Below are 25,321 nucleotides of genomic sequence, written 5' to 3'. Positions count from 1 at the left end.
AACTGTTTTCACTGTGTCTCTTCTTCCTGAAAGCTTGAGGAGTAAAGTGCTACCCAGACTGGATTGGCCGATAAGATCAGTTCATCTTGTCCCAGACACGAGACTGAGATGAGGTCCCTGAAGTGGGGGAATGATGCATTAGAACAACTTATATTACGCCATAGGGCACTGTAGGGTTTCATGGACCATTTCCTGCGCTAGACCTTCCCTATTAAAGGTTCGTCCTCGTGTGTTTCAAGAGAAACATTACCTGGCCACAGCTAAGCAGTAGATGGCGTTCTCCCTCGGAGTCCTCCCGCTGTGCTCCGAGAAGGACGAGAAGGAGGATCTGAGTAACAAGTCAGCACTCGGTGTTGCGTAGTAAAATGATGGGTGTGAATAGCCCACTCTTGAAATGGGAGGTAGGGGGACTTGGGGAAGATATGTATTTTTTATGAGCTTTTCTTTTTTCCTAGCTGTGGCAGTGACTTTTTTCCGATTTTGTTGTTGATGCCTTTGTAATTCAGAGAATGCATTTGCATCTCCCAGTGGAGGAAATTTGAGGGTTTGTTCTCTTGTGTCCTGCTGGGGAATTTCCGAAGGACTGACAGGTCGCCTGCCTGCAGTTTGTTCCCCGAGTGGTGGGAGCTTGCCCATGGTGCTTTGTGAGTCCTTGTTCCCAGCCTTACGCCAGCTCTTGGAGGTCATTTTGGGTTTTGTGAAACCATCCACCATGATAGTGTCACCAACTTTTGCCCCAAGGACCCTTGCTCTGCAAAGCTGGCTTTTATTAAGGCTGTGACTCTGAGCTCTGAGGATCCATTGTTTTATTTTAATATAAATCCTCATGGGGACTGAAATTTTCAGAAAAGAAACTGTGGACCACATTTTACTCAATAGATATAACACGCAGTCTTTATGCTTGTGTTTGAACGCGACGGTCAGGGGAGTTTGTCCTGCTGCATTTCTGCATTCCAGGCACAGCACGCTGCAGTTGACAAAGGCCTTCAGAATCAACAGTTGGCCCGCTTCTGCAGCTGCGTGAATGGGGCATTTCGAGACGTCTGCATGAAGGGCTTCCTGGCACCATACTCGATAGGGGTGAACACCGACCGCCTCGTGGGGCCGCACGCCCTGCTTCAGGGCCCATTCAGTGAGCTCGATGTAGCCATGAAAGGCTGCGATGTACAGGGCGACCCTTTTCTGATACCTGCGGGAGTGACACAAGCAGGAGGGGGCTGTTTAGTTAGTCAGCAAACACGCAAATGTAGGTACACTAATACCCACGAAGCAGTCTAGTTAAAATGTTTGTTTCTTCCTAACTTTTACCTAAAATGTTCCCAGAAAAAGGCACACAGTAACATACGGGTGAAACCACACAGGTGCTGCTTACACACTTCGTCTGACTGTGCACATGTAAATGGTCCAAACGGGTTTCCTAGGATTGGTTTTCTTTCTTATGATAATCAAATGCTCAGGGAAAATATCAAGCTTTATATTAATTGGGAAAGTATTAGAAGAAATTCAGCACATTTTAGAAATTTGAAAGTTGTGTACCTTGGTTTTGTCTTTTCTGACAGTCCTTATCTTCTGGCTTCTCCAAGTCTCTACTGCTACCCTGATCTCCACCACCAGTCGCCCCCGCCAGCACCCCCACCGGTGCTGTGGTCTCCGCACTGGTCTCTTAGCCCCCTGCTGGCTTTCCTCACTCAGCTCTCTGTGGCCTGGACTGGAGGACCACAGATTGAGGTTGTCTATCCTCTCTTCGCAACCCCCCAATAGCTTCCCACTGCAATTGAAATCAGGCTCTTCACATTGGCTACAAGGCCCCTCATCGTCCGCCCCTGCCCACCTCTCCCACCCCGCTTCCCACCACTTCCCTTCTCTTTCACTGTGCTGGAGCCATACTGGCCTTCCTGCCATGCTTCCCATATCCCATAAGGCATAAATTGAGTGATTGGTGAAGGCTGTTCAGAGAAATGAGAATTAGGGAGGAAAACTAGACAGGGTCCCGCCAGGTATTGTCTAGGATACACTTGGTATTGTCTAGGATACACTTATCTGACACCATTGTAGAGATGGAGGCAAGCTAGCCTGGTATCATCCATGATCTACTGCCTATAACTAACTCTCCTGTCTCTGATTGCATGCTCACCACACCATCTTTTGATGTTTCTGTGGCTTCCCATGTAATTTTCCTGTATGGGGAAGATGGTCTGCCCAGAACATGTGGGTCTCTAGGACCCTCTGGCAGTTAGATTATAACTAATTAGAGTTATACATTAACATGCTGGTATTTTGGTTCACACATCAATTTCTTTTGAAATTCATTAGTGCAAACCAGCATCTCTGAATTTGATCAGTTTTCTCGATTTGGGAAGAAGACCCCCTCCTGGATAGACTGTGACCATGCCCCCTGAGATCTCTGGGCAGCTGGGCAACTGCCCTTCCCCTGGACACCTCCGATTCTTGGCCCACATCTTTCCTTTAAACTTCCTCACTTTGATTTGTGGGTCCAATAAGCTCTTCAAGCTCAACAGGCCCGTGACTGAATTCCTCATCTTCTCCCCCAAACCTGCTCCTCGTGTGGGTTCCCTTCCTGGATGTACAGACCTTCTATGCACCTTGTTATCAAGCTGGGAGCGTGGGCTTCATCCTTGTCTTCTTCTTCCCTTCTCTGTCTTTCCATATCTAATTTGCTACCTAAACTAGTTGACTTTGCCTCCTAAACATATTTTTTCACAGTCTGTCATCTTAGCTCTGCCTCTGTCGCCATGAGGCTAGTCAGGCTGCCATCATCTTTTGACTCTTGTCTCCCTGTCTGTCTGCCTGCCTCTATTTGTTACACTGCAGCCAGAGTCATCATTCTAAAATGCAGATCTCATCATGGCCCATCTCTACCATCAGTGTCTTCCCAACACTTAAAAGATCAAGTCCAAATTCCTTTATGTTCCTACAGCGGCCTGCCTGAGCTGGCCTCTTATCTTTTCAGCCTCTGGCCACTAGCTCCCTCTCACTCTGTGCCCCGCCGTGTGGAACTTCTTCCAGTTCCTTGAATCTGTTCTCTTGCCCCCTAGCTCTTTGTGCATGTGGTTCCATCTATTTGGGACATCTTTTTTCTTTTTTCTATCATCTACCTGAGCACCAACCCTTCAGTTTTCCACTTAAATTCCCTTACTCGGGATGCTTTACCTGACCCCCTAAGTCTAGTTAGTTGTCCATACCATACACTCCCATGTCATCTTGCACTATGCCCGTGGCATGACACTTTTCACACTGAATGGGAACAGCAACAACACCTGACGCTATATCCTGCTTCCCATGTGCCAGGCAGCCTTCTAAGTTCCTTATAATTACTAGGTCATTTAATCTCTAGAAAGTTCTATGAGGTAGATCCTATTATTATTCCCATTTTGTGGGAGAGGAAACTGAGGTACAGGATGGTTAGATACTTGCCCAAGTTTACATGACTAAAAGGGAGTGGGCCTTTGAACCTAGGCAGATGGGCACTGGGTTCGTAATCCCAAACATTTTGTGATTCTGCTTCTGCAGGAATTGGTTACTTGTTTTCTGTTTCTCCTTCTTGACTGTAAGCTTGCTGAAGGCAGGACCAGATCTTGTTTATTGCTATAGTCCTATGATCTTACACAGTGCATAGTAAATGCTCAATAGATATTTATTGATTGGATGGAGGAATAGAAGGAGCTTTCAGTGTGATCATTGACAGCCTCTGAGCTCTCAGAATTTGTTTAAAGATTAAGTCAATTGCAGATGGTTAAGCACATGAGCACTAGAGTTAAATCGTCAGGATCCAATACCCAGTTCTGCCCTTGCTAGCTGTGTGACATTGGGCAGATTTCCTAATACCAGTTTCCTCATCTGTAAAACAAGATAAAATAGTATCCACCTCATAAATTTGTTATAAGCACAAAATGAGGTAAGAAATGTAACACAGTGTCTGCCACGATGTATTCAATAAGTATGCACTATTTAAAGTAACAGTGCCACACAGCTATTTCTTTGGATTCAGAACATGAAAAAAGAGAACTATCATTATCCCTAAATAGAAATTAATTTAAAATATTTCGTAAAATTGCAAAAGCTGGTATTCCAATCTATCACTTCACAGAGCCCTTAGAGCTCCTGGTGGCTGTGTGGGCTTCTGTACAGGATGATTAAATCACCCACAAGGGGGCACTGTTCTAGAATACCACTGAGTTAAAACCTAAAGGGGACTGCGGCTTATGCATTTGGGAAGCTGCTGCCTGTGGAAATACATTAAAATGTTCACCTGCCTCTCTGAGTCTACCCTCCCCCACCGCCCCAGCCACACATGTCGCACTTCGTGTATGGCATGTATGGCATTTAATACACTTGTATTAAATGCAGTTTGAAAAATTACATGGAAGCTTAAGATGAGGCAGCCAATGTTTTCAGCTAATCAATTAGCAATTAATATTTTTCAGAATAATTGAATGTGAGAGTGGCAAGGTACTTATTCTGATAGCCTTTAAAAGTGCTGTTAGGGCTGGCCCGGTGGTGTAGCAGTTAAGTGCGCGTGTTCGCTGCGGTGCCTGGGGTTCGGATCCCCGGCGCACACCGACGCACCACTTGTCAAGCCACGCTGTGGTGGCGTCCCATATCAAGTGGAGGAAGATGGGCATGGATGTTAGCCCAGGGCCAGTCTTCCTCAACAAAAAGAGGAGGATTGGCAGATGTTAGCTCAGGGCTGATCTTCCTCACAAAAAAATAAACAAAATAAAGAGGGAAAAACAAACAAAAAAAGTACTGTTAAAAGTCCGATATCCAAACCATTTAAATGGTTCGTGTTTCCTGAGAAAAGTCTACCTGAATTGCAATCCATCACCGAAGGCTGTCAGCCCTGGTGGACTCCCTGCTGCCTTGCTGCAGCAATATCTCCATCACAGCGCCTGGCTGAGGCCTGCTGGGTGGGACTGGCATGAGCAGCACCCAGCTGTAGAGTCAACTGCAGACTCAAGGTCCTATGGAAGTTTAGTAAAAATTACTGAGATTAATTTCCCATTTGCCTTATCTCCGTACTTGAGTACTGGTCCTTCATTTGATAAATAGCGTTGGACTTTAAGTTTTTGTCCGAGGAGACAACCCATCAGAAATTCCTTCCATCCATCCCACACGTCCAGGCGAAGTGTTGTGCCTGTGGATCAAGAGAAGCAGTTTATGGTTCAGTCCATCACTGTGGTTTGCAATCCATAAAACTTCTAATGATAGCTTTCCCCAAAGAGAGGCATGAGCTAGACGCAAAACAGAAAGTAACCTTGGAATAAGTAGACAGGGACACTATATTTAGCTTAGGCCTGTATTGACTTGGAAAGCCACTTAGCTTCTGTGCACTTCCATTTTCTCATCTGCATAGTCACTGCACATAACGCTGAAATATATGTTGCAGCTATCTTAAAACAGTCCTGTGGACATTGATTCCGTGCTGATATATATATATCACCCTGTAGACTCAAGCTGTTATGTTGGAAGAGGAAAGTAAAGAATCTGTGGCAGGACAAATGGGCTTCTTGAACCTTTAGCTTATGAGTGGTTGTGGATGGAGTTGAACGATGCTCACCAGCGAATCCTTTCCTTCTAACCTTCACAAAATAGGAGCCATTCTGTGTTAGGGACGTGAAAGTAAAATGTTCGCTGCTGCTGGGGAATTTATCCCTTGCTCCTCAAAAGCCTGCCGTGTCCCGGTTTCTGCGACACCACATGCCCTTTGTTCTTCAGGCAGGTGTCTCCGGGCATCTGTCCTCAGCCTGCCGCTCTTCTCCGCACATTCCCTCGGAATGAAACCCGCACTCCTCCCCACCTGGCCCACCCCCACCTCCCTCCAGTCTGCCTCACCTGCTCTGTTCCAGCCTCACTGACCTGCCACTGTGCTCAGTCACAGCAAGTCCACTCCCGTCTCAGGACCTAAAGACTTACTTCTTTTGCTTCCAAGGATCCTCTTCCAGACTTTCACAGGGTGGTGCCCTTGTCCTTCAGCTTTCAATTCAAGCATCATGTCCCCACAGAGGACCCTCTCGGCCACCACAGCTACAGAAGTCTCTGTCACCACTTGTCGTCCCCTCCCTTCTCTTTATCCCGTGATCTTATTTTTACCTCTTCACAGCCCCTATCACCAGCACTTGAACCCATTCTGCTTGTTTGGAGATTTTTTTTTCATGTCCCCACTAAAAAGAAAGCTCCTCTGGGACTTGCCACACAGCCTGGCCCTCGGTCAGTGCTCACTAAACACCGTCAGCCGACTGACCGGCAATCTCAGGGATGCTAATGGCTTCACTGGCTACCCACGTGCCATCTGCTCCCAAGTCCAAATCTCCAGCCCAGGCCTCTGCTGCAGACCTGGACTCCCCTGCTGGGGACATTGCCATCTGAGGGAGCACACTACAACTCCACGGTTATAAAAGACAGCTCGTCATCTTTTACCCCCATCTGCTTTTGCTCCTGCGTTCTGGGTCTCGGTGTGTGGCCCCACTGTCTTCCTTGCTACCTAAGCTGGAAACGTGGGAGCTGTCCTCGGTCCTCCCTGTCCTCCAGCCCTGCATCTGCGCAGTCACTGTGGCCTGACAGGTTTGTCTCACAGAGGTAAGAACTCTGTTCCCTCGCTTCCTTCTCAGCCAGCCCTGCCCCGTTCCAGGCCTGGACTATCTCTCACCTACATCTACTGTGAGACGCTCCCAACAGCCTCCCCCTCCCTCTCTTTAGCCAGGTGTCTGCTCACATGTCATTTCCTTCTCTGGCCAACTGTTTAAAATAGCCCCTCCCCCACCTCACCCCGTCATTCTCTATCCCCTCATCCTGTTTCTTCTACTTCACACTTCTTATTTCTGTTGTAAATCTGATATTTTTCTGTTTTTGTGTGTGTGTGTGAGGAAGACCAGCCCTGAGCTAACATCTATGCCAATCCTCCTCTTTTTGCTGAGGAAGACCGGCTCTGAGCTAACATCTATTACCAATCCTCCTCCTTTTTTTCCCCTCTTCCCCTCAAAGCCCCAGTAGATAGTTGTACGTCATAGTTGCACATCCTTCTAGTTGCTGTGTGTGGGACGCGGCCTCAGCATGGCTGGACAAGCTGTGTGTCGGGTGCGCGCCTGGGATCCAAAGCCGGGCCACCAGTAGTGGAGCGCGCGCACTTAACCACTAAGGCCCCCTGATGTTTTTCTGTTTCCTTGATGTGCTTGCCTTCCTCACTGAAATGGAGCTTCGAGGGGGTAGGACCCTTGCTGCTCTTGCTCGCAGTCCTGTGCCTGCTCTCCCAGTGGTGACGGCTCATCGTTGGTGCTCAGTAACCACTTGTTGGATGAAGTTTGGCCCCACTCCCAAACCCGTTCTGGCCTGTGCTGCCCTCCTAACCCTTAGGGGCCCAGCAAGCTGGCCTGCACATCTATGTGCACACCAAGCTATTTCTGGCCTGGGGGCTTCTTCTCTGGGTGCCCCTTCTGTCTGAATTCTTCTGACTCCTTCCTCACACCCTCCTACCAATACTTGATAATGCAACTCTGGCATCACCTCCTCCAGGAAGTCCTCTGGCTCTGGTTGTGAGCACATCAAGCCTGTGCTCTGTGGCCTCACCCCTAAATCCCCTGAATCTGACCCCAGCTGTGCTCCCCACTGGTCTCAGCGAGGCTCCTCCACTCTTCAGAAGAATCTCCTGCTTTCTGTCCTCCTGGAGTAAGCCCATGTTCGTGAACCTGTGGCTCATGCTTTCCTCCTGGCCCGGAGGCCTGGAATGTCTTACCTTCCTCGTCTCAGATGATCCATATTTCCCACATCTTTGTGTGCTCAAGCCCCACAGTCTCCAGAACGCCTTCCCTTGAGCCCTTCAGCCTCCACTGAGCTGGCTTGTTGGACTATAGCTGAGTACGTGTGCATGTCTCGTTTCCTCCACTTGACTGTACATACCCGGAGTGCGGAGGCAGTTTTGTATATTTCTGTATGAGCTGGCACGTGCGTGACTAATTGAGCTCTTTAAATCTTTGATTTTCAACCTGAACTTGACTGCTTCTCCAAAACCTTCTGATTTTCCACTACCTTTGGAAAGGAGTTGAGATTCAACTCCTGACAGCACCAGGGGTGACCCACAACTGGGAAGGGGAGAACCTGGAAGAGAGGCTGATCCAGGACTCCTTTCGCCTCCAGTTTAAAAAGGTGGGCTGGCTACTTACAGAATGCTGGGGATGCTTTAGGCAAAGTCAGAAAGCCGGCCAAAGACTCCTTCTCCCTCCCTTTGAGGCCCTTCTTTCCCTGCCTCTCCTCCCATGCCCTGTGTTCTCACGGTGGCTAGAGCATCTACCCTGGTCAGGCTCGAGCCTCGAACCTTACATCTGAAAATGCTCCTTCCTAGAGGGCCACTGCAGGGGCCGATGTGGTGTTCCTGACACACCTGAGCAAGTCATGTTAACCTTTCTGAACCTTTTTGCTTTCTTTAAACCTATAAAAATTTGGAGCTGGGCCAAGCCATTTCTAAATTCTCTTCCAGCTCTAGAATGTCGCATCATGATCTGAGCAGCATAGTCCTGAAGAACAGTCACCCTAGTTTTCTCATTTATCCTTTGGAATTTCATTAAGTAACTAGATTATAAGTTGCTTGGGGACAAATGCGACTGGTGTGCCCTTACTCACATAAGCCCTGCCATGTCTGGGCAGGCCTGGTCCCCCAGAAAGCATGCAGAGCGGGTGTGCGCTTTATAGTGAGGTACCCTGGTGACAAATCCTAGAACATCACTTCTCCTGATCAAACAACAGGGATGACAATTGATGTCAAAGTGAGAGCCTCAATTAAAAATAAAATGAAAGAATGAGCAAATATAATAGTCAAGAGAAGTAATAATAAATGCAAATTTAGCAGTTATAAAAAGCAAACTGCTTAACTCAACGATATCTACAAGGCCCTATTATAAATTGGGAGAACTCTAATTCCATTGCAACAAATGTGACAGCACAACGTTACCTAAAACATGTGCAATTGTCAGCAAAGACTCCTTCACCTCAAGCAAGACTCTCTATAAAGTTCCAACCGTTTGCCAACATGGTTAAAACAAATATGACAGTCCTCTGAGTTTGGCTTAATGATGTACGGCGACAGCAGACATGCCCTGGAAGTACAGGACTTAGAGGGGTTGTAATCTGCCCGTCAGGGGTGAACGCCAGCTCACTGAGGCTCCTGTTCAGCCTGCACAGTATTGGCTTCATACTGTTTAAAAGGTTGTTTAATATAACTGACATTTTAAAGTGAGACTGCACAAAGCAAGGTTCAGAGCAGCATGCATCATGTGCTCCCACTTGCATTAAAAAGAGGAAAAAGAACATACACTTGAACGTACTTATATATACGTTTGAAATACATTTTGAAAGAGAAAAATACAAACTGGTCTGAGTCTTGCTCTTCCTTCCTGAGGATATTAACAAGTCCTCCTCCTTTGAGCAAAGAGAAAAGACACGGCAGGGCCGTAAGACTTTTCTCATTTCTTAGTCTACAGACCCAGGCACCAGAGAGGAGTGTTGATAATGGACATCCACACTGCGCTTACAGAGATTTTAGTTTAGAAACACCTCCTCCATTTGTTGCGAATCTGCTATCGAAAAGCCCTAGTGCTGAGCAGTAGTATCGAAAGGCATCAAATGCAGAGGGCAGTACCGATGTCAGTCTGGTAGTCCCTGAGGGTGTTGCAGTCGTACATCTCAAGTCCCTTTGGGGTCCGGAGACAGAAGACACTCACGGGGAAGCCACATCTCAGAGCTATCAGAGTTCTCAGATCAGACACTTTTTTACCAAGAAGGGAAATGCTCTCCATTATCGGCATCATCTCTTGGGTCACAGCATTGAACACGTAGAGAGTGGGCTTATCTTCTTCCTAAGGGGAAAGAAGAGGAGGGAACTCAGGAATAAGCACTGTCCGGAGGTTGGGACAAAGGACAAACATCTCGGAGGTGGCTCTGAGTGCCTCCAGCTCCCACAACATGGGTGCTAAGGATGACAGCAAAGGCCAGTTCAGTCCCCTGTCTTCGCTCTGGGTCTTGCTCTTCTGCCCTGAGGATATTAACGAGTCCTCCTGCTTTGAGTAAAGACAAGGAGACTTGGTGGGGCTATGACGCCCTTCTTACTTCTTAGTCTACAGACCCAGATACACAAGATGAGTGTTGATCACTGCACTTGTGGAGGTGTTAGTACAGAAAAAAACTCCTCCATCATGCTGCACTTTAATTTGGAAATACTGTGGGTGCTAAACTTCCATCGATTTTAAAACATCCTTTATGTGACGTTATCAATGGAATAGAATCGAGATCCCATAAATAAACCTACATATCTATCAATAGCTAATTTTCTGCTAAGGAGCCAAGAACATAACAATAGAGAAAGGAAAGTCTCTTCAATAAATGGTGTTGGGAAAACTGGACAGACACATGCAAAAGAATAAAAGTAGACCATTACTTTACCCTATACACAGAAATTAACTCAAAATGGATTAAAGACTTGAATGTAAGACCTGAAACCATAAAACTCCTAGAAGAGAACATAGGCAGTATGCTCTTTCACACTGGTCTTAGCAGTATCTTTTTGAATATCATGTCTCCCCAGGCAAGGGAAACAAAAGAAAAAATAAACAAATAGGACTATATCAAACAAAAACCTTCTGCACAGCAAAGGAAACCATCAACAAAATGAAAAGACAACTTACCAACTGGGAGAAGATATTCACAAATCATATATCTGATAAGGGGTTAATATCCCAAATATATAAAAAACACATACAACTCAACAACAACAACAAAAAACCAATTATAAAAGGGCAGAGGATCTGAACAGAAATTTTTCCAAAGAAGATATACAGATGGCCAACAGGCACATGAAAAGATGTTCAACATCCCTAAGTGTTAGGGAAATGCAAACCAAAACTACAATGAGACATCACCTCACACCCATCAGAATGGCTATTATTAAAAAGACAAGAAATAGCAAATGTTGGAGAGGATGTAGAGAAAAGGGAAACCTCATACACTGTTGGTGGGAATGTAAACTGGTGCAGCCACTATGGAAAACAGTATGAAGATTCCTCAAAAAATTAAGAATAGAACTAACCATATGATTCAACTATTCCACTTCTGGGTATTTATCCAAAGAACACGAAAACACTAATTCGAAAAGATATATGCACCCCTATGTTCATTGCAGCATTATTCACAATAACCAAAACTTGGAAACAACCTAAATGCCCATCAGTGGGTGAATGGATAAAGAAGATGTGGTATATATACACAATGGAATACTACTCAGCCATAAAAAGATGAAATCTTGCCATTTGCAATAACATGGATGGATCTTGAGGGCATTAGACTAAGTGAAATAAGCCAGAGGGAGAAAGTCAAATACCATATGATTTCACTCATATGTGGAAGATAAAAAACAACAACAAAAAACAAACACATAGATACAGAGAATAGATTGGTGGTTACCAGAGGGGAAGAGGGGGAAAGGGGTAAAGGGGAATATGTGTATGATGATGAATGGCAATTAGACTTTGGCTAGTGAACATGATGTAGTCTACACAGAAATCGAAATATAATGATGTAGGGCCGGCCCCATGGCTTAGCAGTTAAGTGCACGTGCTCTGCTGCTGGCGACCCAGGTTTGGATCCCTGGCACGCACTGACACACCGCTTCTCCGGCCATGCTGAGGCCGCGTCCCACGTACAGCAACTAGAAGGATGTGCAACTATGACATACAACTATCTACTGGGCCTTTGGGGAAAAAAAGGAGGAGGATTGGCAATAGATGTTAGCTCAGAACCGGTCTTCCTCAGCAAAAAAAAGAGGAGGATTGGCATGAATGTTAGCTCAGGGCTGATCTTCCTCACAAAAAAAAAAAGAAAAAGAAATATAAGGATGTATACCTGAAATTTATATGTTATAAACCAATGTTACCTCAGTTAAAAAAAAATCCTTTCTATGAGGTTATCTCTGGCCAGTGGAACTAGTTCAAGGTGGGAGCGGAGTTTTGCTTATCATTTTATGCTTCTCATTGTCTGTATGGTTTGACTTTTTTTTATAACCACATGTATTTATTTTTACTATTTAAAAAGGGAAGTACTAAACATAAGTGAAAAAAAAGTTTCCTTTGTTCCCTTTATTTTGCAGTCTAAATAGGAAAGCAAGTGGAACTGTGAGGTCTGAAATAGAGCTCAGAAGGGAAGTTTGGGGAAATAGCAGTCCTTCTGTTAACAACAGTTAAATCAAGCCAACCAAAACGAAAAACACAGTAAACGGGGAAAATGGGAAGAGGGTGGGGAGAAAGGATTATTAACATTTTCACTTTTCTTTTTTTATTTTATTTTATTATTTTTTTGTGAGGAAGATCAGCCCTGAGCTAACATCCGTGCTAATCCTCCTCTTTTTGCTGAGGAAGACCGACTCTGAGCTAACATCTATTGCCAATCCTCCTCCTTTTTTTCCCCAAAGCCCCAGTAGACAGTTGTATGTCATAGTTGCTGTATGTGGGACGTGGCCTCAGCATGGCCGGAGAAGCAGTGCGTCGGTGTGCGGCTGGGATCTGAACCCGGGCCGCCAGTAGCGGAGCGCGTGCACTTAACCGCTAAGCCACGGGGCTGGCCCACATTTTCACTTTTCTAACAAAAGAATGAAACTGGCTTTACTTCCTCTTTAGCGGATTCGGGATAATCATGTTTTTCTTCAATGCCCCACTGTTGCCTTGGCAGACGTGAGCATATGGCCAGCCACTGAGCCCAGTAACGGGGCTCTCAGGGGGGAACCTGAGCAAAGCCGAGAACCCGCACCTGGCCTCCAGGTTCCCCGAGGGGGGTCACTGTTGTACCCCCCCAACCCCCTCCCATCAAAATTCATCTCCAGTTTCTCCAGGCCACCTCCCCCACGCCCCCTGCCGCTTCAGGCTTGTAATACATTAAATCCATTCCCCACCTTCCAGATAACACAGGGCCATAATAGGATCAACATGCAGATCTCTTTGAAAGAGCCTTTAAGGAGTAATGTTAGCGACGAAAGTTTAGGCTGCAATGCTTTGATCTGGGGTCCATTTCAGTGATTCAAATCACCGGGAGCAGGTTCCGGCCTCTTGGGCTGAGCGTAAAGCCATCGGGCAAGCTGAGCTGCTCCCTGAGTCTAAAGAGCTTAGAACGATTTTTCTCCACAGCTTCTCGTAAACCCACTCGATAAAAACTGAAAGGACACAGGATTCACCCTTTCCCTGTGGTGACACATGCATCCTTTCCCATGGCTCCATTAAGGCAAGTATCTGCCCAACCTAATGCACATGCTGTCTATGGGCAGGAAGAAGTGCCTAGGAAAACTGAATAAGAAGATAATGAGGAAGAGAGAAATGGTATATTTTATGTAACAACTGTTCCTTATTTCTTTTATGATTCCTCTGACTTCCCTTTAGCTCTTGGTATGGGTACTAATTTATATGTAGAATTAAATGTGTAATTAACGTGCAAAGTAGCGAAGGCCCAGGTCACTCTGCCAGCTAACTAGCTGCTATACAATGACAGAGAAATAAGCTTGCAAGGTGCTTCTCGGAATATGAGTAAATATGTCGTATATATATAAAGATAAACATCTATAACTGAGGTATACATAGAGCTCTGAAACAAGTAATAACAAAGGAGAATTGCAAAATATCTGGCAATCTTTAAATGAAAATCAAAAGTGCAAGGAAGAAAATATTATTAATTATTAATGAAGCCAGGTTGGTAAATTGCAAGAAAATGAACACCTACAGAGTTTGTTCATTTTTTTTAGCACTCGGGAACTTCCCAGGCCCATTTAATTCATAATGTATCTAGAACATAGATCTCATTGCACTATTTTAACTCTATACATACACATTTTATAAACCTTGTTTTTGTGGGAAAACCTGTTTTAAGTTCTAAAGGGATACGCCAGTTGGAGACACTTCTTCATGTCGGTTATATGGTGAGGGAACAGGTAGATGCTGATTGCAACTTGCTAACTCACATTTTCTGCATAAGAGAAGGCATGTTCCCATCAAGATGATGCCCCTCCCCAAATATTCTGAATGAGGGAACACTGGTAGTTATACCCAAGGAAGTCAGATGCCATTAAATAAACAATGCCATACACAAATCAATTGTCAGACACACGTAAAATTAGATTTTCCTGCTTTAAAAACAAACCGAGACACCATGGTAGGAGGCATGTACAAAGTGTAAATACATACACTGTAAATACATACATGTGCATTGACAACAAAATAGGAAAAGTTAAAGAGAAACAGATGGAAAGAAAACGGAAGTTAATGCAAGTTTTGAACACTGCTGGATTTTTTTCACCAGTTCTGCTGTTTTTATATTTTGTTATTTTGAAATTGTGCACCAAATAAGCAGAAACTTGCCCCAACTATTCCAGAGTAGACCAAAAGGGGAAATAACGTTTGTTTTTGTTGAGCTGAATGAGTTCAAGTTGAGATGTCTTCATAAACATCTTAACCTCAACTTCTCCTTTTGAATGATAGTCATCCTAGAGAGGTTATACCTGGAGTGTAGGACACTGAATTGAAACACCTTTCTTCACCAAATTCTTTTTTTTTGTGAGGAAGATCAGCCCTGAGCTAACATCCATGCCAATCCTCCTCTTTTTGCTGAGGAAGACCGGCTCTGAGCTAACATCTATTGCCAATCCTCCTCCTTTTTTTATTCCCCCCAAAGCCCCAGTAGATAGTTGTATGTCATAGTTGCACATCCTTCCAGTTGCTGTATGTGGGACGCGGCCTCAGCATGGCCGGAGAAGCGGTGCCTCGGTGCGCGCCTGGGATCTGAACCCGAGCGGCCAGTAGCGGAGCGCGCGCACTTAACCGCTAAGCCACGGGGCCGGCCCCACCAAATTCTTTACATACTATTCTTTATGGCTCATCTTAGAAAAGATAGCTATTTTTTATAGAAACGTGTTTTTGTTTGTAAATTACTACACATTTTTAAGAAGCGTGTTTATACATGTTTTGTGTATAAAATATATTTAAAATCTAAATTCACATATTACGTATCTCCTGGATTTTGGTGTTTATACATTGAGTGCCTCTTGAAAGCTAAAATGTATATTATGTAGAATCCATTTTAGACCTACTAATATAGTTCAAACTTCTCCAATTTGTCTGGTAGACATCTATTCAGTGCTGCTACAATTAACCCAATCTCTTACCATAAAACAACATTTCAATGATGCCAGGAAGGATGAACTAAGCTCTTGGTTGGTGGAAGCATGGTGACAGAAGGAGACAGGGCAACCAGAAGGAGCACTGGGGAGACCGAGTCCAGCTCATGCTTTGAAGGCACAGCCTGCCCGGCAGTTGCTTCTCAGACCCCTTTGCACTACCACCCGGACGTGTGACCAGGGTGCTCCCAATCAGGCCTACCCATCCACTCCCACTTTGAATTAGGAGCCAGAGGGGAGAGAAGCAGCAGACACGGGGAATTCTCCCTGGCAGTCGCAGGTGTGAAGCACTGCCGGCCTGGCAGCCGGGCTGGCACTAGTGTCTAGTGCCTGCTCCGAGGGCTTGGGGTGGCTGCAGTGGTGGCCTTCCTGGGCTGGCTCTGGGCATGATTTAGAAATTGTTTCTGGGTGCATAATCTCTGAGCCCGACTCTCCAATCTTCCTGTCAAGACTGTGAACTACCCAACAGCCTTTCAATATGTTTATTTTCTGCTGAAATTGTCCAGGGTTTGTTTCTGCTGCTTGCAACTAAGAACGCTGCTGCTGGATAGGGAAAAGCGCAAGGATACAGGAGCACGTTGCCTTGAGGGTGGAGTGGGAGGAGAGATGCCACAGGAAGGGAGGGAACTTGAAATGCATCTCCATACTGTGCTGTGATGTTTCCAACGACAATCATATACCTTCTTGTTAATTTTCATACTTCACCTCTCAAGGCCTTTATCAACTCATGTATTCAATACATGTTTATGGAGAGCCTACTGTGTGCCAGGTGCTATTCTAGGTACTGAGTGACAACAATGAACAAATCCCAAGCCATAGTTTCCACAATAACATGGGTTAGAACAAAGGAGGCAAGTGTGAGAGCAGCCCTGCCTGCTGGACCATAATCTAGGCTTTTGCAACCCTGGTGCTGTGGTGTACAGGAACATGGTGAACTGCGACAGCACCAGCTATGGACGGGAAGGGCTGTGTCACCAGAACTTGGAGATGTATGCTGCAGAAACTCCTTATGGTTTCTAGGGGAGTTTTTTCCAAAGAAGGAAAAATTAATGCAATGTTCTTGCCCCACTGTTCACTTTTCCAGATGTGTCTACATGACTGTTAAAGGAAAAGGTATAACATGCAGGGAAACTGGAAACTCTATTGACTATTTTAAAAATGTATTTAAGAGTAGACTGCCTCTTAATTTATCTAATGTCTTTCTCTCTTTTTACACAAGCAAAACCTTGTAATCCACACAAAAATGTAAGCATGATAAAGAGACCAAATATTTTGGATTTACTTCATGCACATAATATCTACTTGCACCTGTTTAAAAAGAAAAATTGCTTACTTGCCAAGTTTTTGGTTCACATCATGATATTTCTAAGTTGTACCAAAAGAAATTAAGAGACTCTCGCTTTCCTAGATTCTCAGAAGGTAGAACTAATTGCATGAAGTATCCTAGTTGAGTAGGAAAGGTACTATATAAGTTTGTACATGTCTCATTGTGCAATGAAGCAATGGCCTGACAGAAGGCAGCCTTTGGTTACCTAAGACAGATCAAACAGTACAGAGCTGGTCTGACTGCGTTCTCTGAGGCGTGGGCTGTTTTCCTGAGCCTGTTTTGCATTGTTATCACACACACAGTAAATAGTGTGCACTTGGGAATAGGCCTGTTTTATCATCTCATCTGAACAGGAACTAAGATAGGATGGAAACCAATATTTATGGCTTTTGCAGGTAATTCTCTTCCTTATTCAAGATATTGTTTTCCTTCCCAAACCTAGTGATAAGAAATTCTCTAAATGTGATTCTACTGGAGAAGGTGAAGATTAAGATCGGTAAGATCCCCCGGAACTTGGGAGTTGATAATCACACCCCATGTGTTGGCTAGTCCAGTGACTCATAATTGTATTCTGCCTAGGTTCTCTTGAATAGTCTTTTACCTCTACATTCTGTTCTTATCATTAGCAGTTTAGAACTCTAGGGAAAGGTCAGAGTTCAGTGCAAGGGCAGCTGGCATCACTGGGATAGATGATGCTTTATTGGCAGAATTTATGAAATATTTTTTTTAAGTCAAACTGTGAACATAGGTTGCCTCTGGGGAGGGAAACTGGGGGCTAGAGGTAGGAGGGAGACTTTTTACTGTATATCCTTTTGTACCTTTTGAATTGAGCACCATGTGAATGTACTAGTCGAAAATAAATAAAATTTTAAAAGTTTAAATAATAAAATTAAACTCAGTGCTTAGTTAAATAAAAGTATCCTATCCATATTCTTAACATACTTTATCTACATCCCTGAATAGCCACGGTTCAGTCAGATTCCTCCAGCCAGCTCAAATATTAGTATTGATCTTATACCACGATCTCCAAGTAAGCAAACAACAAAAAATCTTGAACATCATTATTGGCATTAGAAAATTCCAGGAAATTTTAGAGGGTTGATCCTGTACAGAACCAAAACCACAGTATGTAAATATTTAAAGACATAAAGAAAAGACATTTAAGAAATGACATGGAATTTAGTCTGCTTAAAAAAGTATTATATTATACAATAATTTTCTGAGTAGCAGAGGGAGAAAAGTAGAAGAAATCAGAGTTCTTTTTATTTCCTTTTCTGATAAACATTCTTCAAGGATATAAAAATAATACATGAATAAATGCTCATAAAACATTAAAGACACATATACATATATGGTCGTTTTGTTTACATAAATGGGATCGTACAATGCTTATCTTTCTGTGACTTGTTTTTGCTACTTAATAATAAATATTTTAGAGTATTCCTTTTAAACATAGACTTCCCACCTAGTCAATCAATAAAACATATGAAAACAAAAAGAGTTAGTTTTGGCTACCATAAAACCTTTTTTAATGCTAAATGTGAACAAATTAGTGTCCCATTTAGCAGCGAATATGAAATTTACTAAGTTCCTTGAGGCTCATGTTTTCATATGGGGTAAAGAACTAGTACTGAATAATATTTCTACCCTAGAGAGCAGCTCGTAAATTCTTTAGGCCACCTTAAAGAAATTGTCAAAAGTTAAGGATCCTCTACCCAGAAAATCTCCAGGTACATTATTTTGCAATTTTAGGGTTTTGTAAAGTTCTAAAAGCCCAGCCTTGGACCTCAGATATGCACCACTGATTAAGGACGCTGTGAATGAAAAAGGCTTTCTCCGTTGTGTGTACACCTACTACATGAATGCCTATTCTGGCTAGATTTGGATGTAGAAACTGCCCCTCCATTCTTATTGTTACTGAAGGTCTCTTCCCTTTCCTCACTCCACTGCCCCTAATCCACTGTGCACCCACAGAAGTTTTCTCGTCTTCCTCCCACATCAATATTCCAGATCCGCCCTTGGCCTCGTCCCAGTGTTGGTTTATGGGTTGCTCTGTGAAGACTGTTTGGGGCAGGCAACAAGGAGGATAGACAAGGGAAGGGAGAGAAGGAGCAAACAGGGGGAGTGCTATCCAGTCTCCACATCTTATCCCCTTACAGCACAAATTGTGCATCAGATCAGTTAGACAAATGGAAGAGAGGAGAAGGCAAGAAGAGAAATCCTCTTTCTAAGTTATGGAATTACCCACAACTTTACTCAAAATGAGGAAGAAATCCTGGACAGATGTTATTCTGATCATCATACCTTAACAAAGCATTTGAGAGTTGAACAAAAAGATATTCCAACGTCAGCAAGACGCCAGCTGTCCTTCAGGGCTGCCCCAGCATACATCAGCTCCAGGTACTGCCTGCCGTGCTCATCTTCAGAGAGAGGAGTGTGGAAATAGTCCTTAAAAATCAATAGCATATTATTAAAACAGTGCGTCTCTACATTACTAGACCAGCAATATCATCTCTTTTCTTATACGTTTTCCCACTGAGCATTATAAAATTGTTTGAGACAGAAGGAAGACACATTAGACAGAGGTTCTTAACTTGGAATCTTCAGATCCACTCAAAAGTTTGTAGATAGGGCTGGCCCCGTGGCTTAGCAGTTAAGTGCGCGTGCTCCGCTGCTGGCGGCCCGGGTTCGAATCCCCCGGCGCGCACCGACGCACCGCTTCTCCGGCCACATGGCTGCGTCCCACGTACAGCAACTAGAAGGATGTGAAACTATGATGTACAACTATCTACTGGGGCCTTGGGGGAAAATAAATAAATAAAATTAAAAAAAAAAGTTTGTGGATAGAATTTAGATGGGAAAAAACTATAGTTCATTTTTATTAACTCCAAATGAAATTTGTATTTTCCCTCAATTATACAGATAGGCAACAAGCTAAAGTAGCAGTGGTTGGCTGTACCTGTGACTTTGTCACCAATAGAAATCACAGATATTTTCATATCACAGATATCTCAAAATATTATTTATACTGATCACTACTTTGAAACTGTAATAGTTATTAGATACACTGCTAGAACTTGTTAATGTGTTAATAAAGAAGCCCACATATCATTACATACAAATTTTTTTTTAATTTGAAAATTGTATTTCAATGTAACTAGTTTCCTTTTCTTTGTATGTATTGTATTTTATGCAAAAGGATCCATGATACAGAAAAGTTAAGAGCCTCTGTGTTAGAAGATCTAGATTTCAGTGATCACAGTAATCCACTAAATATCATGCAAATATGATTCAATAAATGCTCATTAGCAAATGGGAATGGTCATTTTCAAGTTAAATAACATTTGATGGTCAGGACCTAATTGCTTTTCTTAATTTCCCATTTTAGAGTGAATATTTCTAAGAAATTTATAAGAAAGGTACTGCACCCAAATTATTTCTTATTCTGGCTCTGTGATCCTAGGTTAGATGGTCGACCTCTCTGAGCTTCAGTTTTCCCTGGATGCAAAATGGGGCTATAACCCAGAAGGTCTCAAAAGTCCTCTCCACCTCCAAAATCCTTTCGTTCTTTATAGTTTGCTCACCAAACAAGCCATCTGACAACCGACATGCTCCACTTATATAGCTTAGAGTTAGTGTCCTGTTTTTGTCCTTTTATGAAAAATTGCAGTAATACCATCTGGCCCATGCACAACCCACAATTTTCCTGACTAACACCTGCATAGTTACTATCTTCCTATCAGACTACTATGTAAGCAATGATATTTTCAAATAGTTTTGGTTCCCTGTTTGCTGAAAAATGTACCCAGCAGTATCTCTACCCCTTGTACTGTTTAAACTTCACTGCATAGTTAAAATTAACATACATCTTAGTGGCTCAGGGACCAAGTACATACCTTTATCATCAGCTTGACAGCCTCCACAGTTTCATCTGCTGAAACATCAAATGGTTCAAAAGATCCCTCAAAGGCTATGAAAATCCTCATTTTCTCAAAAAAAACCCAAGCCCACAATTTTTTCCGAAGATCCTGTTGGGTAGCTAGAAAAATTCCAATGCACAATTAAGGACGAAAATGATGGCCAGAGGCAGCTGTTACTAGCCCCAAAGGTGAGCTGAGAGAATGTGAAGCGACAAGTCCCACAGTATCATAGTATCGGGCAACAAAGACAGCAGCTACGTGGAGGAAACATTCTCTGCCGACTGCCGCAGGCAACAGCCACCTTGTTCCTGTGTTACAGAAACCAGCAAACTTGACAATGGTTGGGGCAAGTGTGAACAAGCATCAAAGCTGTAGTGTAAAAATGCCACACGTGGATTACACTTTCGTGATGTGACCACCATCCACTGCCTCTTGAATCCATATTCGTACAGCTGATTAAAGGACCTTCAAAATAGATGTTTGATTGGGATGCTCTGGCGCAGAGGAAAGCAAAACAGAGTTGAATTAATTGAATGTGGTAATCCTGAAAGGTCTCTGTAAATAACTCTGAGCTGAAGCATTCTGGTTTCCATAACACCTTTGTGTACTTGTTCCCCAGCGGTGTTTCTAATCCTGCCACGGGGTACGGAACAATACCCACTTACACCAGGGAGATGAATGTGTAGGCAAATGACTGTGGCTTTCCCTTCCCATGTCTGCATAATGGAATTTGCCAATAGCAACACAATACAGTTGGTATTTCTTTTAGTCCTTGCCTTTATGTTATTTAGAACAGTTTACCATTGTTATCTCCTTCAACTTCCCTTAGTATTGGTGGAAAATATTTCAAATTCCACTCAATAAATAAGCGAAGATATTCAGCACCATTACTCAAGTTTATAGAGCAAGCATTTTACTGGAACTTAATTCTAAGACTCTCCTTTTAAATCCCCAGTATGATACACCTGGTGTAATGCTATCATCTCTGATCATTTTTTCATGTATGTAAATCTTGTCTTCTTCCTGAAATACCTCCTGACCTAGGACAGAATCCTCATCTTGCATTTCTTTTTATTATTTATAGCGCCTCACACAATGTGAGTCACGTGATAGGTGCTCAGTCAACGTTAACCTGTTGATTGATTCTGTTCTGATTCTCAACCTGAGTTCCAACTATAAGCAATTTGAGAATGGAAAACATAAAATGGGCAAAGGATTTCATTGCAAAACTAACTCTTTTTGCTTCATATTTTTCAAGTGTTGCAACATATGATATCTTCTTACACTGGTCAACATTTTGATAGAAAGCATATTAACAAAGGATGTAGTTGGTGCTGTTTTGGTGTGTTGCCCACTGTCCCTCCCACCTCCAGCTGCTGTGACTGTTGACTGCTAAAGATTCATAGCTACACTCCCTTCTCCCAAGAATTGCCCTTGGTTGATGGTAGCTGCCTCGCCAGGAAAGGCACCCTCCTCAATAACTGACTGCTAAGGGGCTACAAAAGGCCTGGCTTCTTATATCAAGAGGTGAAAACTCTGCAGAGGATCCCTGTAGATCAGGCCATGGCTGGACTTTACCTGAGACTACATCCTTCCTCGGCTTTTTCTTCTTCCCAGTCATGCTTAATTCTCTCCCTTACTAGTTTTGCTTGAAGAGCACTCCCTCAGTAATTGACCGGCATTCCAATTCCTGCCTCAGGCTCTGCTTCCGGAGAAACCAACCTAAGGCAGAGGACCTTAAAGAAGCTCATATATGTGAAAAAATCACAACCAAGTGCTTTGTAGCTTCCTGAATGAACTGCGTGTTTTTTATATGTGTGTATTTTTGTACACTGTAGTAGACTTGCCTTTTGGAGTATATGCCCAGCTCAAAATGATGTCGTTAAGTACTTGCTCCCTACCCCTGCCCCTCAGCAGCCACGTTTGATCTGTGACCCTATTCTCATCATCACAGTTGGATGCACCAGAATGAAACTGTCAGAATCCTTTCTTTTCAGACTGAAGGAAAATATGACTTTGTGGTTGGATCTGTGACATGCAACTTAGTAACGGCGTGAACCATCTTCTTCCACCCATGTGACTGAGTGGCAGAGAAAGCTAACTAAGAATAAAGAACGAGGCCGACATGTGAAGAGGAGCAGAGGACAGAGAGAGAGAGCACTCCCATGGTTTCTGTTGCCCTTGAATTTTGTGAAACACTCTGTCTCTATATAATAAAATGTCCCCATTTTGCTTAAGCATGCTCCAGTTGGTTTCTGTTACTTAAAATAAAAAGTGTTCTAACTCATTCATTTTTCGAGATTCAGCTTCCTTTGGAACAAGATAAGGATATTCATTATCACCACAATTGGTGTTTACTGTTATTCTCAAGATACTAGCCAAAATGTTTTGAGAAGAGAAATAAAAATTGGAAAACAGCAAGTAAAATTATCCCTATCATGGAAGACATAATTGTAAACCAATAAATCATGACAATCAAAATTTTAAGACTACTACAAATAATGAAATAATTCAACTAGGTGGCTGTGTTTAAAATTAATACACAGAAGTTAATAGCTTTCTAGGAACAAATAACAGATATAGAAGATGTAATGGAAGAAAACTACTCCATTTATAAAAGAAAAAAGAATATGTTAGGAATAAACTTAGCAGGAAATATGTAAGAGATACATAAAATAAATGTAAAAACACAACCAATAAAGATAAAAGTCTTGAACAAGTGGACTGGCATACCATAACCTTGGAAGGAAGGTTCAAAACCATTCAAGTCATCAGTTCTTCCTAAGTTAATATATAAATTAATATTATCCCACTGAAAATACCAACAGGATCTTTTCCCAGCTTTATGGAGATACAATTGACATATAACATTATGTAAGTTTAAGGTGTACAATGTGATGATTTGATATATATTGTGAAATGATTACCACAATAAGGTTAGGTGACACATCCGTCATCTCACACAGTTATCTCTTCTGCCGTGTGTGGTGAGAACCTTTAAGATCCAGTCTTAGCAACTTTCTTTTTTTTTTTTTTTTTATAATTTTTATTTATTTATTTTTTTTCCCCCAAAGCCCCAGTAGATAGTTGTATGTCATAGTTGCACATCCTTCTAGTTGCTGTATGTGGGATGCGGCCTCAGCATGGCCGGAGAAGCGGTGCGTAGGTGCGCGCCCGGGATCCGAACCCGGGCCGCCAGCAGCGGCGCGCACACCCTTAACCGCTAAGCCACGGGGCCGGCCCAGTCTTAGCAACTTTCAAGTTTACAGTACAATATTGTCAACCAACAGGATTTTTCTAAACCAGGCAAAGTGCTTCAAAAATTAATGTAGAAAAATAAGCAAGTATAGGTACAAAAACTCTGGAAAAGAAGAGTAATGAGAGGCACTCACTTACCAGATGTTAAAACATATTATAAGGCTACAATAATTAAAATGGTGTGGTCCTGGCACACGAAGAGTCAGAAAAATCAATGGAAAAATAGCATAAAAACAGACTCACAAGAATTTAGTATATGATAAAAGTGGCATCTTGCATCAGTGGGGATGGTGTGGGGAAATAAGATAGTGTTGGATTAACCAGGTGGTCACCTGAAAAAAAAAAAGTGGAGCTATACTTTTACCATGCATCATGAGAAAATAAAGATGAATCAAGGATTTAAATGTAAAAAATACAACTATAAAAAATTAGTTTTATAATATTTCTGCGAGACGATTTTTTTAAATCACCTCTAGTGATGACCTTTCTGTGACAAAAAGTACTGACACCATAAAAGAAAACATTGATAAATTCAACTACATTTTAAAAACCTGCATGGCAAAAATTGCTTGATATGAAGCCAAAGACAAACTCAGAAAAATATTTGCAACTATTATAGATAAAGGTTAATTTCCTTTATACATAAAGAGTACCCACAAATCAATAATCAGTAGAAAAATGAACACGATATAAACAGACAGTTCACAGAAAAGGCAATACAAGTGGCTTTCAAATATATATATATACTTAGCTCACAATAGGAGAAATATAAAATAAAACTACAACATGATGCCACTTTTTAGGAGGAAGTGAAAAAGATCCACTGCTGAGTCTGTTGCAATCATACTTTGCCATAGAGAGTGTAATTTGGTACAATTCCATATAAAGAAAAATTTGGAAACGTATATTAAAACTACAAATGCACATATTCTTTGATCCACCAATTCCATTTCTAGGACTTTGCCCTTACAAATATATGTGCCTATTTGCAAAATGACATAGGTATAACATTATTCATTGCAGTTGTTTGTAACAAATGTATAATGACATATATCCAACGCTATATTATCATACAGAATAGTTTCAATGCCCTAAAAATCCTCTGTACTCCGCCTGTTCATCCTTTCCTCTCCCCTAACCCTTGGCAACCGCTGATCTTTTTACTATCTCCATAGTTTTGCCTTTTCCAGAATGTCGTATAGTTGGAATCATGCAGCATATGTCCTTTTTAGGTAAGCTTCTCTCACTTAGTAATATGCATTTAAGGTTCTTCCACATCTTATCATGGTGTGATAGCTCATTTCTTTTTAGCATGGAATAATATTCCACTATCTGCATATACCACTGTTTATCTGTTCACCTACTGAAGGACATCTTGGTTGCTTCCAAGTTTTGGCAATTATGAATAAAGCTGCTATAGACATCTGTGTGCAGTTTTTTGTGTGGACATTAGTTTTCACCTCATTTGGGTAAATACCAAGGAACGTGATCGCTTGATGGTACGGTAAAAGTAGGTTTAGTTTTGTAAGAAACTGCCAAACTGTCTTCCAAAGTGGCTGTACGATTTTGCACTCCCACCAGCAATGAATGAGAGTCCTGTTG

The 25,321-nt window shown here is 42.6% G+C and overlaps 1 protein-coding gene across 1 annotated transcript; it reads right to left on the bottom strand.

The window, feature by feature from the left end:
• Positions 1 to 246: 246 nt before the first annotated feature.
• Positions 247 to 20,881, bottom strand: ANKUB1 (ankyrin repeat and ubiquitin domain containing 1). Its single transcript, XM_004419258.3, has 5 exons — positions 20,438 to 20,881; positions 18,846 to 18,989; positions 9,650 to 9,866; positions 5,041 to 5,155; positions 247 to 1,189 (listed from the first exon to the last, which is right to left on the bottom strand). Exons 1-5 carry the CDS (start codon positions 20,525 to 20,527, stop codon positions 247 to 249), a joined length of 1,509 nt encoding a protein of 502 aa, XP_004419315.2. The 5' UTR covers positions 20,528 to 20,881.
• Between the last annotated feature and the right edge of the window lie 4,440 nt (positions 20,882 to 25,321).

Source organism: Ceratotherium simum, chromosome 5 (genome assembly GCF_057802395.1).
Source record: "Ceratotherium simum simum isolate JZ-2026a chromosome 5, ASM5780239v1, whole genome shotgun sequence".
NCBI lineage: Eukaryota > Metazoa > Chordata > Mammalia > Perissodactyla > Rhinocerotidae > Ceratotherium > Ceratotherium simum.
The sequence above is the reverse complement of the archived record's forward strand: the minus strand, read 5'-3'. Positions and strand labels throughout refer to the sequence as shown.

Excerpts from the sequence above, each read along its gene's own strand:
- ANKUB1 (XM_004419258.3), bottom strand. The coding sequence starts at position 20,527 with ATGAGGATTTTCATAGCCTTTGAGGGATCTTTTGAACCATTTGATGTT. Across the intron at positions 5,156-9,649 it reads GGACTACCAGACTGACATCG|GCACAACACTTCGCCTGGAC; the intron begins GTACTGCCCTCT and ends CTTGATCCACAG. Across the intron at positions 1,190-5,040 it reads AATGAAGGACCAGTACTCAA|GTATCAGAAAAGGGTCGCCC; the intron begins GTACGGAGATAA and ends TCACTCCCGCAG.